Below are 16,186 nucleotides of genomic sequence, written 5' to 3'. Positions count from 1 at the left end.
TGTGTTTCTTTTGGAACCATCAGGTGACGGCCCCAGAAACAAACCGGGAACTAGACAAAACCATCCAGGGGACCATGATAGAAAGTGCTAAAATTGTCCTTGGACCATGACACCGTCCTTTAGGTGACCATATCGTGATGTTAATTTTTGATTGCAGGGTTATTCCTAACCTCTTGTAAATATAGTACTACTTTAGTACTGTATGATAAAACATGAAACAACAAATATATATTTCTGTATTATAATGTCAGCGATGACTCTCTAGCAACCATCCACCTAAGAGCTAAAGCCTTGTTTACACTGCAGGATTTAATGCTCAGATCAGTTTTGTTTTTCACATTTGTTTTGGAATACTGACTGTCTAAACAGTTACAAGTGACCAAATCACCTTCATGTGTGTATTCAGACAGCAGTCATTTGCTGACATGGCTATGCTAGTTGTCTTAGTAATGTGTGAGCAGTGGTGTAGGCTGATTGGTGGTGGCGCTCATGCTTCCTATCACTCAGAAGTTATGTAGCAAGCTAAGGTGACAATATTGCCTGCCTTGGACATTTCCTAGTTGCTTTGAACGTTCAGAATCATAGTGTAAGAACACTTTTAAAGCCTCAAAGGACAAGATTATCCAACTTTCAAAACAAGTTGGTTTTTGCTAGCCACAACAGTCAACTAGCTAGCTAGGTAGCTGTTTAGCTAGCCACAGCAGTCAACTAGCTAGCTAGGTAGCTTTTTAGCTAGCCACAGCAGTCCACTAGCTAGCTAGGTAGCTGTTTAGCTGGCCACAGCAGTCAACTAGCTAGCTAGGTAGCTGTTTAGCTAGCCACAGCACGTCCACTAGCTAGCTAGGTAGCTGTTCAGCTTTCTAGCACATTTACTAATTTGTTTATAAACGATTAACAAGCTAGTTAGCTACCAAACATACTCGTCAAACTGTGAACAAAGTAGCTAGCAAGCAATATGCCAAATAACAGTCTAAAAAACCCCTGAGGTCAAATTGAGCGAGATTGGACCGCTCAGACACAAGTCGCATGACCTACGAAGGTGGTTTGAAATGTGGCTGGAAATATCTGCTTCCATATTCTTTTTGGCTGTTCAAACTGTTGGAAAATAAACAGATTCTAATTGGGTATGCAACATTTCTTGGGGGGGAATCACTTCAAACTGCCAGTGTGAAGAAGGCTAAAGAGGTTTCACAGCTTAATAAAACAAATCTCTCCTTAACAAGGTGCATGGACTTCTACAAGAAAACAAACAACGGACATAAGTATTTGAAGGGTTGCATTTTAATTTGTAAGCATAATTAAGTAAGCATAAGTTTCTACATTTTAAATATCATTGAACCTACATTTGACATATAAATCAAAGCCATTAGATAAATAACAGCCATGTGAAGCAGGGTCTTCTTTAGTAAACAGCGAGTGGATTGGATTGGTGCTGGACTCGTCCCATCTGGATTAGTACGGATCCCATTTACACCAGCGTGTTGCTGCGTGTCTTACGGACAGGCACCCTAATGGCTCTGTGGCAGTCGCTGTGTCTGCAGTTACACTCCTCCACGTGTAGGTAGGTGTAGGGCACCACATCTCCATTCAGACACTGTAGGTCCACCGTGCGGTTACTGGACCGGGACTCCTGGCAACAGGCACACGAGTGGTCCAGAGACGCAGCCATCGCAGAGTACCTGGAGGACGGGAGTGAAAGAGAGGTGTTCACAGAGATTAAGAGATCATCTACTTCCCAAGAGACAAAGACACCTCAACAAATGACATGTTTCACAAAACACAAATAAATATGGGGGGTATGTTCCCCCCAGATTAAACCGAGTCCTGGACTAAGAAGCATGTTCAATAGAGATTCATTTCAAATGATTTTCAGTCCATCACTCTGCTTAAAGTGGATAGTGGAAACCTCCCCATGGTGTTGTGGCTGTTATGAGGCTCCACTTGGTGGTGATATTTGCATTGTTTCCACACTCACTTGGTGAAGGTGTTGCAGGATCCCTCACAGTACGGCATCTCCACCTCCTCAATAGACTGGCAGTTCTTGTGGTTGATGAAACTCTTCATGGATCCTATCTTACAGGCCTTGTCCTTCTCCACACCTGGTATTGGAGGGAGACACACCATTATACATGAACCGTCTGTGAAGACCATGAAAAAGAGCTGCACCTGTTTGAGTCCACTCACTACAAGGTGGCTCTCCTTCTCAATCATGATCAATTAGGAATATCAGTTGTTTCATGATGCATGAATCTGATCATATTCCAATCCTGATATGAAATTGTTGACAGCTTTGAATATTTCACTTTCATACTTACAAATTCTACAGCAGCCGTTTGCAGCGGTCTGAATGGAACCCTGTGGAGAAAAAAGTTTCAACGTTTTCTTTACATAATACATTTAGTATTAGGATAAGTGAAGTAATATTTCTGTCAAATGAAAACTGGTATAGTGTGTCTACTGTACTGTGGATCTGATGAAAATGATTGTGGATCAAAAAATTATCAATAAGGTAGGTAATCGAGAGCATATGCAGTGAGCAGGACTTTCTGTCCTTGTGATGTTGAGTACTGTACTCACAGGCTGGCCTTTCTCTTCTTGTTATGTTGAGTACTGTACTCACAGGTCGGCCTTTCTGTTATTGTTATGTTGTGTCCTGTACTCACAGGCTGGCCTTTCTCTTCTTGTTATGTTGAGTACTGTACTCACAGGCTGGCCTTTCTGTTCTTGTTATGTTGTGTCCTGTTCTCACAGGCTGGCCTTTCTGTTCTTGTTCTGTTGTGTTCTGTACTCACAGGCTGGCCTTTCTGTTCTTGTTATGTTGAGTACTGTACTCACAGGCTGGCCTATCTGTTCTTGTTATGTTGAGTACTGTACTGTACTCACAGGCTGGCCTTTCTGTTCTTGTTATGTTGTGTACTGTACTCACAGGCTGGCCTTTCTGTTCTTGTTATGTTGAGTACTGTACTCACAGGCTGGCCTATCTGATCTTGTTATGTTGTGTACTGTACTCACAGGCTGGCCTTTCTGTTCTTGTTATGTTGTGTACTGTACTCACAGGCTGGCCTTTCTTTTCTTGTTATGTTGAGTACTGTACTCACAGGCTGGCCTTTCTGTTCTTGTTATGTTGTGTACTGTACTCACAGGCTGGCCTATCTGTTCTTGTTATGTTATGTACTGTACTCACAGGCTGGCCTTTCTGTTCTTGTTATGTTGAGTACTGTACTCACAGGCTGGCCTATCTGTTCTTGTTATGTTGAGTACTGTACTGTACTCACAGGCTGGCCTTTCTGTTCTTGTTATGTTGAGTACTGTACTCACAGGCTGGCCTTTCTGTTATTGTTATGTTGTGTCCTGTACTCACAGGCTGGCCTTTCTCTTCTTGTTATGTTGAGTACTGTACTCACAGGCTGGCCTTTCTGTTCTTGTTATGTTGTGTCCTGTTCTCACAGGCTGGCCTTTCTGTTCTTGTTCTGTTGTGTTCTGTACTCACAGGCTGGCCTTTCTGTTCTTGTTATGTTGAGTACTGTACTCACAGGCTGGCCTATCTGTTCTTGTTATGTTGAGTACTGTACTGTACTCACAGGCTGGCCTTTCTGTTCTTGTTATGTTGTGTACTGTACTCACAGGCTGGCCTTTCTGTTCTTGTTATGTTGAGTACTGTACTCACAGGCTGGCCTATCTGATCTTGTTATGTTGTGTACTGTACTCACAGGCTGGCCTTTCTGTTCTTGTTATGTTGTGTACTGTACTCACAGGCTGGCCTTTCTGTTCTTGTTATGTTGAGTACTGTACTGTACTCACAGGCTGGCCTTTCTGTTCTTGTTATGTTGAGTACTGTACTCACAGGCTGGCCTTTCTGTTCTTGTTATGTTGTGTACTGTACTCACAGGCTGGCCTATCTGTTCTTGTTATGTTATGTACTGTACTCACAGGCTGGCCTTTCTGTTCTTGTTATGTTGAGTACTGTACTCACAGGCTGGCCTATCTGTTCTTGTTATGTTGAGTACTGTACTGTACTCACAGGCTGGCCTTTCTGTTCTTGTTATGTTGAGTACTGTACTCACAGGCTGGCCTTTCTGTTCTTGTTATGTTGAGTACTTTACTCACAGGCTGGCCTTTCTGTTCTTGTTATGTTGAGTACTGTACTCACAGGCTGGCCTTTCTGTTCTTGTTATGTTGTGTACTGTACTCACAGGCTGGCCTTTCTGTTCTTGTTATGTATTGTACTGTACTCACAGGCTGGCAGTTGGCCTGCTGGAAGGGTGGGCAATGGATGTTGGAGCTCTGGGTCAGATAGCTATCACCGTTTTTCACACAGCTGTACTGCTGGCACTTGTCACCAGGAGCTGACCATGTATCTCCATGCTGGACACACACACACACACACCACACACACACACACACACACACACACACACACACACACACACACACACACACACACACACACACACACACACACACACACACACACACACACACACACACACACACACACACAAATGTTTGTAATTTAGCAGACGCTCTTATCCAAAACGTTTTTACATTAGTGCATTTGTCATAAGATAGCTAAGTGAGACAACAACATATCACAATCGTAGGGGGTGGGGCGGACTGGGATTTATTTAAGACACTCTTTAAAGAGGTAGGGTGTCAGAGGTTTTAGGAAGATGGGCAGGCACTCCTCTGTCCTCACATTATGGGGAAGCTTGTCCCCCCCCCCCCCCCCCCCCCACACACACACACAACAATATAGATATTTATCAGAGAACTACTTGCTACTTCTTAGTTAATCTGTGACAGTTAAACTGACAGAACCGCTACCTACCTTCAACAACTGCTTGGTCCCATTGATCTGGAGGACACAGTGGGTCTGAACACATTTACCGCAGCAGTCATCTGAGGAATAGTCTGGCTCCTGGTACTCATATCCCTGCAGGACAAGAGGAACACATGAGTGACTTGCGGCAACACCTAATAATAATGATAATGATAATAGTTCTACATGTTATTAAAGTGTGAATACAACCGATGGCCTTCCCAGTAGACTCTATAGAATAGAATAACTCAAGAACAGATGCCTCACCGCCCGGATGCCTCACTTCCAATTGAGATTTTTTTTTTAAATCAAGGACTAGGATTAATCTGTCAGCAGTTCTGAATCAGACAAGGTTTACTTAATTACTTAATCTGGGTCTAGGAAACCAGCCGATTAAAGTATAAAAACTTGTTGACTGAATAAGTTTAAGGTACTCAATGGTATTTCAACTTTTGGTAAATATTTGAAATGTGAGCAGACACGGCAGCTATACCAGTTCTTACCTTTTCACAATCTTTGTCACATTGCATGAATCCACAGTCAATTTGGTAATGACCAGACTTGGGGTCCACTTTGTTGGTGCAGGTGCACTCCTGGCACTCCGATCCTGGAACTTTAGAATTGGGCTAGAAGAACAAGTAACTCATTACATTACACATTACTTCAGGGGAACAAGAATACCACCTGTCTCTAACACAGGGGAACCAGGATTTCCACTGTCTCTAACACAGGGGAAGAAGGATACCACCTGTCTCTAACACAGGGGAACAAGGATACCACCTGTCTCTAACACAGGGGAACAAGGATACCACCTGTCTCTAACACAGGGGAACAAGGATACCACCTGTCTCTAACACAGGGGAACAAGGATTTCCACTGTCTCTAACACAGGGGAACAAGGATACCACCTGTCTCTAACACAGGGGAACAAGGATAACACCTGTCTCTAACACAGGGGAACAATGATACCACCTGTCTCTAACACAGGGGAACAATGATACCACCTGTCTCTAACACAGGGGAACAAGGATACCACCTGTCTCTAACACAGGGGAACAAGGATACCACCTGTCTCGAACACAGGGGAACAATGATACCACCTGTCTCTAACACAGGGGAACAAGGATACCACCTGTCTCTAACACAGGGGAACAAGGATACCACCTGTCTCTAACACAGGGGAACAAGGATACCACCTGTCTCTAACACAGGGGAACAAGGATACCACCTGTCTCTAACACAGGGGAAGCAGGAAACCCACTCTCTCTGACATATTGGAACAAGGAAACCCACTCTCTCTGTCACAGTGGAACAAGGAAACCCACTCTCTCTGACATATTGGAACAAGGAAACCCACTCTCTCTGACATATTGGAACAAGGAAACCCACTCTCTCTGTCACAGGGGAACAAGGAAACCCACTCTCTCTGTCACAGGGGAACAAGGAAACCCACTCTCTCTGACATATTGGAACCAGGAAACCCACTCTCTCTGACATATTGGAACAAGGAAACCCACTCTCTCTGTCACAGGGGAACAAGGAAACCCACTCTCTCTGTCACAGTGGAACAAGGAAACCCACTCTCTCTGACATATTGGAACCAGGAAACCCACTCTCTCTGACATATTGGAACAAGGAAATCCACTCTCTCTGTCACAGTGGAACAAGGAAACCCACTCTCTCTGACATATTGGAACCAGGAAACCCACTCTCTCTGACATATTGGAACAAGGAAACCCACTCTCTCTGACATATTGGAACAAGGAAACCCACTCTCTCTGACATATTGGAACAAGGAAACCCACTCTCTCTGACACATTGGAACAAGGAAACCCACTCTCTCTGACATATTGGAACAAGGAAACCCACTCTCTCTGACACAGTGGAACAAGGAAACCCACTCTCTCTGTCACAGGGGAACCAGGAAACCCACTCTCTCTGTCACAGGGGAACAAGGAAACCCACTCTCTCTGACATATTGGAACCAGGAAACCCACTCTCTCTGACATATTGGAACAAGGAAACTCACTCTCTCTGACATATTGGAACAAGGAAACCCACTCTCTCTGTCACAGGGGAACCAGGAAACCCACTCTCTCTGTCACAGGGGAACAAGGAAACCCACTCTCTCTGTCACAGGGGAACAAGGAAACCCACTCTCTCTGACACATTGGAACAAGGAAACCCACTCTCTCTGACATATTGGAACAAGGAAACCCACTCTCTCTGACATATTGGAACCAGGAAACCCACTCTCTCTGACACAGGGGAACCAGGAAACCCACTCTCTCTGACATATTGGAACCAGGAAACCCACTCTCTCTGACACAGGGGAACCAGGAAACCCACTCTCTCTGACATATTGGAACCAGGAAACCCACTCTCTCTGTCACAGGGGAACCAGGAAACCCACTCTCTCTGACACAGGGGAACCAGGAAACCCACTCTCTCTGACATATTGGAACCAGGAAACCCACTCTCTCTGACATATTGGAACCAGGAAACCCACTCTCTCTGACATATTGGAACAAGGAAACCCACTCTCTCTGACATATTGGAACAAGGAAACCCACTCTCTCTGTCACAGGGGAACAAGGAAACCCACTCTCTCTAACACAGGGGAACCAGGAAACCCACTCTCTCTGACATATTGGAACAAGGAAACCCACTCTCTCTGTCACAGTGGAACAAGGAAACCCACTCTCTCTGACATATTGGAACCAGGAAACCCACTCTCTCTGTCACAGGGGAACCAGGAAACCCACTCTCTCTGACATATTGGAACAAGGAAACCCACTCTCTCTGACATATTGGAACAAGGAAACCCACTCTCTCTGACATATTGGAACAAGGAAACCCACTATCTCTGTCACAGGGGAACAAGGAAACCCACTCTCTCTGACATATTGGAACAAGGAAACCCACTCTCTCTGACATATTGGAACAAGGAAACCCACTCTCTCTGTCACAGGGGAACAAGGAAACCCACTCTCTCTGACACAGTGGAACAAGGAAACCCACTCTCTCTGACACAGTGGAACCAGGAAACCCACTCTCTCTGACACAGTGGAACAAGGAAACCCACTCTCTCTGACATATTGGAACCAGGAAACCCACTCTCTCTGACATATTGGAACCAGGAAACCCACTCTCTCTGACATATTGGAACAAGGAAACCCACTCTCTCTGACATATTGGAACAAGGAAACCCACTCTCTCTGTCACAGGGGAACAAGGAAACCCACTCTCTCTAACACAGGGGAACCAGGAAACCCACTCTCTCTGACATATTGGAACAAGGAAACCCACTCTCTCTGTCACAGTGGAACAAGGAAACCCACTCTCTCTGACATATTGGAACCAGGAAACCCACTCTCTCTGTCACAGGGGAACCAGGAAACCCACTCTCTCTGACATATTGGAACAAGGAAACCCACTCTCTCTGACATATTGGAACAAGGAAACCCACTCTCTCTGACATATTGGAACAAGGAAACCCACTATCTCTGTCACAGGGGAACAAGGAAACCCACTCTCTCTGACATATTGGAACAAGGAAACCCACTCTCTCTGACATATTGGAACAAGGAAACCCACTCTCTCTGTCACAGGGGAACAAGGAAACCCACTCTCTCTGACACAGTGGAACAAGGAAACCCACTCTCTCTGACACAGTGGAACCAGGAAACCCACTCTCTCTGACACAGTGGAACAAGGAAACCCACTCTCTCTGACATATTGGAACAAGGAAACCCACTCTCTCTGACATATTGGAACAAGGAAACCCACTCTCTCTGTCACAGGGGAACAAGGAAACCCACTCTCTCTGTCACAGGGGAACAAGGAAACCCACTCTCTCTGACATATTGGAACAAGGAAACCCACTCTCTCTGACACAGGGGAACCAGGAAACCCACTCTCTCTGACACAGGGGAACAAGGAAACCCACTCTCTCTGACATATTGGAACAAGGAAACCCACTCTCTCTGTCACAGGGGAACAAGGAAACCCACTCTCTCTGACATATTGGAACAAGGAAACCCACTCTCTCTGACACAGGGGAACCAGGAAACCCACTCTCTCTGTCACAGGGGAACCAGGAAACCCACTCTCTCTGACACAGGGGAACCAGGAAACCCACTCTCTCTGTCACAGGGGAACCAGGAAACCCACTCTCTCTGACATATTGGAACAAGGAAACCCACTCTCTCTGTCACAGGGGAACAAGGAAACCCACTCTCTCTGACATATTGGAACAAGGAAACCCACTCTCTCTGACATATTGGAACAAGGAAACCCACTCTCTCTGTCACAGTGGAACAAGGAAACCCACTCTCTCTGTCACAGTGGAACAAGGAAACCCACTCTCTCTGACATATTGGAACCAGGAAACCCACTCTCTCTGTCACAGTGGAACAAGGAAACCCACTCTCTCTGACACAGTGGAACAAGGAAACCCACTCTCTCTGACACAGGGGAACAAGGAAACCCACTCTCTCTGACATATTGGAACCAGGAAACCCACTCTCTCTGACATATTGGAACAAGGAAACCCACTCTCTCTGACACAGTGGAACAAGGAAACCCACTCTCTCTGTCACAGGGGAACCAGGAAACCCACTCTCTTCGAAACTATTTGACATCAACCCATAAAGCGCATGAGATTTACTGTACATGTACTGCAATATATTAAAACAAGTATATATAAACAGTGTTTATTTATGTAATAAACATTTCAGATGAGAGAGCAGAACAGTTTGTCATTACCAGGTATTCAACGCCTTTGTGAAGACAAACTCTTTTAGGCTCTGGAAGAGACAAGAGAGACAAACAACCAATTGAGAGAGAGACACAGACAACCAATCCATGATTATCTCAGCAATAAAAACACAGCAATACAAGATAGAGACTTTACCACATGTAGATAGTATAGATCTAGGTAAAGAGAGTTTACCACATGTAGATAGTCTAGATAGTATAGATCTAGGTAAAGAGACTTTACCACATGTAGATAGTGTATATAGTATAGATCTAGGTAAAGAGACTTTACCACATGTAGATAGTCTAGATAGTATAGATCTAGGTAAAGAGTCTTTACCACATGTAGATAGTGTAGATAGTATAGATCTAGGTAAAGAGACTTTACCACATGTAGATAGTGTATATAGTATAGATCTAGGTAAAGAGACTTTACCACATGTAGATAGTCTAGATAGTATAGATCTAGGTAAAGAGAATTTAAGACATGTAGATAGTCTAGATAGTATAGATCTAGGTAAAGAGAGTTTACCACATGTAGATAGTCTAGATAGTATAGATCTAGGTAAAGAGAGTTTACCACATGTAGATAGTCTAGATAGTATAGATCTAGACAAAGAGACTTTACCACATGTAGATAGTCTAGATAGTAAAGATCTAGGTAAAGAGACTTTACCACATGTAGATAGTCTAGATAGTATAGATCTAGGTAAAGAGAGTTTACCACATGTAGATAGTCTAGATAGTATAGATCTAGACAAAGAGACTTTACCACATGTAGATTGTCTAGATAGTAAAGATCTAGGTAAAGAGACTTTACCACATGTAGATAGTGTATATAGTATAGATCTAGGTAAAGAGACTTTACCACATGTAGATAGTCTAGATAGTATAGATCTAGGTAAAGAGAATTTACCACATGTAGATAGTCTAGATAGTATAGATCTAGGTAAAGAGAGTTTACCACATGTAGATAGTCTAGATAGTATAGATCTAGGTAAAGAGAGTTTACCACATGTAGATAGTCTAGATAGTATAGATCTAGACAAAGAGACTTTACCACATGTAGATAGTCTAGATAGTAAAGATCTAGGTAAAGAGACTTTACCACATGTAGATAGTGTATATAGTATAGATCTAGGTAAAGAGACTTTACCACATGTAGATAGTCTAGATAGTATAGATCTAGGTAAAGAGACTTTACCACATGTAGATAGTGTATATAGTATAGATCTAGGTAAAGAGACTTTACCACATGTAGATAGTCTAGATAGTATAGATCTAGGTAAAGAGTCTTTACCACATGTAGATAGTGTAGATAGTATAGATCTAGACAAAGAGACTTTACCACATGTAGATAGTCTAGATCACAGGTGTCAAACTCATTCCACGGAGGGCCGAGTGTCTGCGGGTTTTCGCTCCTCCCTTGTACTTGATTGATGAATTAACATCACTAATTAGTTAGGAACTCCCCACACCTGGTTGTCTAGGGCTTTATTGAAAGGAAAAACCAAAAACCTGCAGACACTAGGCCCTCCGTGGAATGAGTTTGACACCCCTGGTCTAGATAGTGTAGATCTAGGTAAAGAGAGTTTACCACATGTGTGCTCTGGACAGCATTTTCCCTCCGGGACTGAAACCACTGGCACGAACCCAATAGGACAGTTCATGTTGGTTGGTGGGCAAGTGCTGCTGTCACAACCTAGAGGGGGAAACAATAGCAGAGTATGGACATTATAATATGAGCTGATTCATGTCTTCACTATGTGTGTGTTTTCAACACGACTGAGCTGAGCCCAGCTGTACGGCACTGGCCTGGTTACACGTCCACCACAGTTCCTGGAACCGTGCTGGAAAATGACAATGTGAAAAGAACATATCCAAGCCTGCACAGTACGGTTCAGGTCGGCACAATACTGTTGAAATAGATCTGATTATAATATGTAAGGTGAAAAAGTGTTGGGAGATCCTTACGGCAGACGAGGCTGGAGCAGCATGGATCGGATGGATCGGTTTGGTTGACATATACAAAGCCTGGCCCGGTGCATATCTCTACTGGTGGTTTGGAGCAGACCTTGGGTTTACAGGTCACAGCCTTGGTGGACTCCAAACAAACGCAATCCTGGCACTTGTACTCAAACCTCTCGTTGAACTGGGATGAGATACAACAAGAAGGGAGTGTGATTCCATCAATGGGTTTGGTCAAATGTAGTGCACTAAATAGGTCATAGGGGGCTAAATATAGGGCATAAGGGGGGCATTTGGGTTTCAGACAATGAGGAATAATGCTGTGTGGACGCTGTAAGTAGGTCCTCATAGAAACCTCTGGTATCATTCATGACAGAGCCAGTGGACTAGATAACAGGCTATTATTAATTAGTCAAATAAAATACAGATGAATAGAAACCAAAAGGTCTAACTTACCTCTCGCGGAACACCTTCAGGGTCAATGCATCCTTCAAAAACACAAACACCACCATTTAGTAGAACATTCATAGACCTGAAACATCCTTGAAAAGGCTAAAGTCCTAACCATCTTCTCTGTATCGTCAACATGAAATGGACCAATGGCAGTAACTGGGAACACTCACCACACTTATCAACACAGATCCCTGATTCCTTGTTGAAGAGTTTCATCCCATCAGGACAGAAGCAGCCTTCTGTGGTGAAGTTCATCCTAGACTCGTCTGGACTGTAGAACACAACATTACAGTGACAACTCCTATTTCCAATGTACAGCAACTCTATCTTTAACTGTCGGTAGGTCTTTTCCCTTTGTCTTATTTGACAGTCATAACGTTGTCTACCTCAGTTAACATAAAACATGCCGCTAGCCAATCTCTAAATAGAAACCTACTTGTCATCACAGGTTGGCTGTTCTGCAGGACCGCAGGGCTTGTAGACTTTGTCAGCTGGGCAGTCGCTGGCTGTTGAAGAAAGATACAACTCAGTCTATAGTGACACCCGAACCCTCTGTCTCAGTCTCCAGTATACATACTGCAATAGTCTATGTGCCGGGGGGCTAGGGTCAGAATGTCCTATCTGGTATCATTCTCCTGTCTTCTCTGGTGTCCTGTGTGATCTTAAGTATGCTACCTATAATTCATCTCTCTCTCTCTCTCTCTCTCTCTCTCTCTCTCTCTCTCTCTCTCTCTCTCTCTCTCTCTCTCTCTCTCCCTTCACAGAGGATCTGAGCCAAAGGACCATGCCTCAGGACTACCTGGCCTGACGACTCCTGGCTGTGTCTGTCCCCAGTCAACCTGGTCGTAGTGCTGATCCAATTTCTGCTGTTGTGACTGCGGCTATGGAACCCTGTCCTGTTCAACGGATGTGCTTGTCCAGGACCTGCTGTTTCGACCCTCTCTCTCTCTCTCTCTCTCTCTGTCTTTCTTTCTCTACCGAACCTGCTGTTGAACAATCTGGCCTTAATGGCCATGTACTCTTATAATCCCCACCCAGCACAACCAGAAGAGGACTGGCCACCCCTCAGATTCTGGTTCCTCTCTAGGTTTCTTCCTAGGTTCCTGCCTTTCTAAAGAGTTTTTCCAAGCCACCGTGCTTCTACATCTGAATCGCTTGCTGTTTGGGGTTTTAGGCTGGGTTTCTGTATGAGCACTTTGTGACAACTGGTAATGTAAAAAGTGTTATCACCATGGAAAAATGTTCTGACTAATTATTTACAATCAGTTGATTGTAGGACTGGAGCCCGATACTATTTTACACATTACAAAGGGGAACCAGACAAGGATGTCCACTATCTCCATCACTTCAAATACAAAAATGCACTAATCTAATATTTACAAATAGAAACCCCCCTCCTCTATTGTGTGGTCTGATCTACAACACATACTAAGTTGTGTTAGTATAGTATTGTTCCTGGTCTGATCTACAACACATACTAAGTTGTGTTAGTATAGTATTGTTCCTGGTCTGATCTACAACACATACTAAGTTGTGTTAGTATAGTATTGTTCCTGGTCTGATCTACAACACATACTAAGTTGTGTTAGTATAGTATTGTTCCTGGTCTCATCTACACAGTTCCTGGTTCCTGGTCATCTACATAGTACTTCCTATCTCTTTAATGGTGAACTTATTTATCTATCCTTATTAGGTGAGTCCTATTTAACATGGTGAGTCTGGATTTTTATAACGAGTACAGTAAGCCTACCACAGAGCTCGGTGTGGTTTCTCCAGTAGATGCATACTCCAAACTGGGCACAGGCAGCAGCGTATGTCTGCAGACTGGTGCACTCCACCGCTGGGTTGGACACGTGGCAGCTGTCATAGACACAGCCCTTGTAGAAGTTGTCAGGCGAGACAAACGGATGACAGGCTGCAAAGATGCTGTGGATTGAAAACCAGAGATGAAGGTATATGAGAAACAGACCTTCCAAATACACTGTAAGAATCATATATGTTTCTGTCAGACACAAAACACACTTCTGTGTATAGTTTAGAGGTAAAGAGCTATATCATTGCATGTGAGAATTTAGCCTGTGATAAGTTAGATTGTTGATCGTTACAACAGGACTTCTAACTTTACTTAAACTCCTGACAGACTGTTCAATGGAGTAGCTGGCAACATTCCCACACAGTCCTGCATTTGGGTCATTTAAATGTGATCACCCTAAGCATGATATTTTATTAGAGAACATGTACAGTGCCTTTAGGAAGGTTGACCAGTCCTTCAGGAGATCACAGTGCCTTTAGGGAGGTTGACCAGTCCTTCAGGAGATCACAGTGCCTTTAGGGAGGTTTACCAGTCCTTCAGGAGATCACAGTGCCTTTAGGGAGGTTTACCAGTCCTTCAGGAGATCACAGTGCCTTTAGGGAGGTTTACCTGTCCTTCAGGAGATCACAGTGCCTTTAGGGAGGTTTACCTGTCCTTCAGGAGATCACAGTGCCTTTAGGGAGGTTTACCTGTCCTTCAGGAGATCACAGTGCCTTTAGGGAGGTTTACCTGTCCTTCAGGAGATCACAGACAGAGGAGTCTGGCTTGCATGGCTTCTGTGTGGGTTCAGGGAGAGGAGAGTTGGTGGGGATTCCAGGTGGCAAATGGCAGTCAGGCTGGGAGATGTCCTTGGCTTGCCAGTAGTCTGCCATCACAGCACAGTTCTCCACCAGCTGACCTCCTGGCAACATGCAGTCATCAGCCTGGTTGTTGCTACATGTTCCTGAAAGAGATTCATACAGTTCAGGTTCAAGTCGTTTATTTTGACCTTTGCAGCTATTAAAAGTAATACATACATTGGAAACCTTTGTTGAAGCTTTCTCACATTTAGTACAGCACATACAGTAAAAATATCAGACACCAGACAGGAAAGCCCAAACCATTGTTTGCTAGCCTGGTGCCTGATCAGTTTGTGCTGTCTTGCCAAACCCTATGGTTCGATATCTGACAACAACCATAGGGTTTTGGTATAAAGAACCCAAACAGATCTGGGACCAGGCTAGTTGTTCACCTCCAACCTTGGATAAATGATTTCCATCAATTCAAGGACCACTCCATTAGTCTTTCTCACACCCTGCTCAGAATACCACGTGACCTCTCTCTGTTTAAGTTAAGTGATTCACAATCATTTCTCAGCTCTTATAGCTGTTTGTTTAAATGCACAAGATACAGAGTTTGAGGACAACAAATGAATGAAACTAAGTCCTTACCACAATGACCCTGTGTATTGTTGCCAAAGTGTTGCCAAGGAAGGTTGACGCTGAAGCCAGTGACACCAAAGGTAACTACCACCTGGAGGTGTGCTATCTCCAACACCATGTTGATACCAGAGTTCATCACCTTCACACCGTGCCGTGTGAAGGGTAGTCTCAGGGAAACTCCATCAATAAGAGCCTGAAATACAGATGGCAGGGAGAGAGGGATGAAAGAGAGACGGACGGATGGGGGGATAGAAAAGCATAGGAAAAAGGGATGGAAGAGAGAGATCAATCCATCTTCAGGATCTCTTAAAGAAAGGCAAGGTGACTTACTAACATCATGACATTACAGGTTGAATTAAGTTGATGGAGAACATCAACTTCATATTTTGTATCAATGAAAGCTACGGATGTTGAGAACTAATGCACAATTCAGTTCAGAGAATGAAATAATGGAAGAGAATTGTCTTTCATTTTCAAAGATTTTTTTCCCAGTCCTTTAGGCCCCAAATCTAGCCATTCAACGTATATACGGCCTTAATTGCTTATATTGATTTCTGAGCCAGTTTATCCACTTAATTTACCTCCAACTGAGCAGCTCCAATGAGGTTGTGATTCTTCAGTGTTATAACTGTTGAGCGGTAGGACACGATGATGGCTCGAGGACAAGACACATCCTCGGTGGGATCACAGTTGACATTGTCGATGTAGATCTTAAATTGGTGACGCGGCCACATCTCCTCCATCAGCACATAGGTGCAGTTCCCTTGGAAGCTGTAGAAGAGCCCATCGAAGGTGATGTAATGGGGGTCTCCCCAACCCTCACAGACACCTGTAATGAAAATAAACACTGTTATAAAGCAGACAGACATTACGATCCTCTGTTAACAATTTTTTTTGCTGAAATAATATTTATATTGACTGTTATTCCAAATGTTAGTGATAAGGACGTGTATG

General features: G+C 43.9%; 1 protein-coding gene across 1 annotated transcript in view; it reads right to left on the bottom strand.

Moving 5' to 3' along the window:
• Window positions 1–1,263: 1,263 nt before the first annotated feature.
• LOC129856183 (mucin-2-like) overlaps window positions 1,264–16,186 on the bottom strand; it is a 33,500-nt gene continuing 18,577 nt past the window's right edge. The window contains exons 28-43 of the mRNA XM_055924282.1: window positions 15,814–16,061; window positions 15,242–15,425; window positions 14,541–14,754; window positions 13,749–13,924; window positions 12,435–12,504; window positions 12,169–12,269; window positions 12,002–12,033; window positions 11,552–11,729; window positions 11,175–11,279; window positions 9,587–9,627; window positions 5,323–5,445; window positions 4,829–4,933; window positions 4,237–4,365; window positions 2,316–2,355; window positions 1,976–2,099; window positions 1,264–1,679 (exon numbers count right to left, since the gene is read on the bottom strand). Coding sequence (XP_055780257.1) covers window positions 1,469–1,679; window positions 1,976–2,099; window positions 2,316–2,355; window positions 4,237–4,365; window positions 4,829–4,933; window positions 5,323–5,445; window positions 9,587–9,627; window positions 11,175–11,279; window positions 11,552–11,729; window positions 12,002–12,033; window positions 12,169–12,269; window positions 12,435–12,504; window positions 13,749–13,924; window positions 14,541–14,754; window positions 15,242–15,425; window positions 15,814–16,061 — 2,081 coding nt within the window. The 3' untranslated portion in view covers window positions 1,264–1,468. The remainder of the gene's footprint in view (window positions 1,680–1,975; window positions 2,100–2,315; window positions 2,356–4,236; window positions 4,366–4,828; window positions 4,934–5,322; window positions 5,446–9,586; window positions 9,628–11,174; window positions 11,280–11,551; window positions 11,730–12,001; window positions 12,034–12,168; window positions 12,270–12,434; window positions 12,505–13,748; window positions 13,925–14,540; window positions 14,755–15,241; window positions 15,426–15,813; window positions 16,062–16,186) is intronic.

Source organism: Salvelinus fontinalis, chromosome 5 (assembly GCF_029448725.1).
Source record: "Salvelinus fontinalis isolate EN_2023a chromosome 5, ASM2944872v1, whole genome shotgun sequence".
NCBI lineage: Eukaryota > Metazoa > Chordata > Actinopteri > Salmoniformes > Salmonidae > Salvelinus > Salvelinus fontinalis.
The sequence above is the reverse complement of the archived record's forward strand: the minus strand, read 5'-3'. Positions and strand labels throughout refer to the sequence as shown.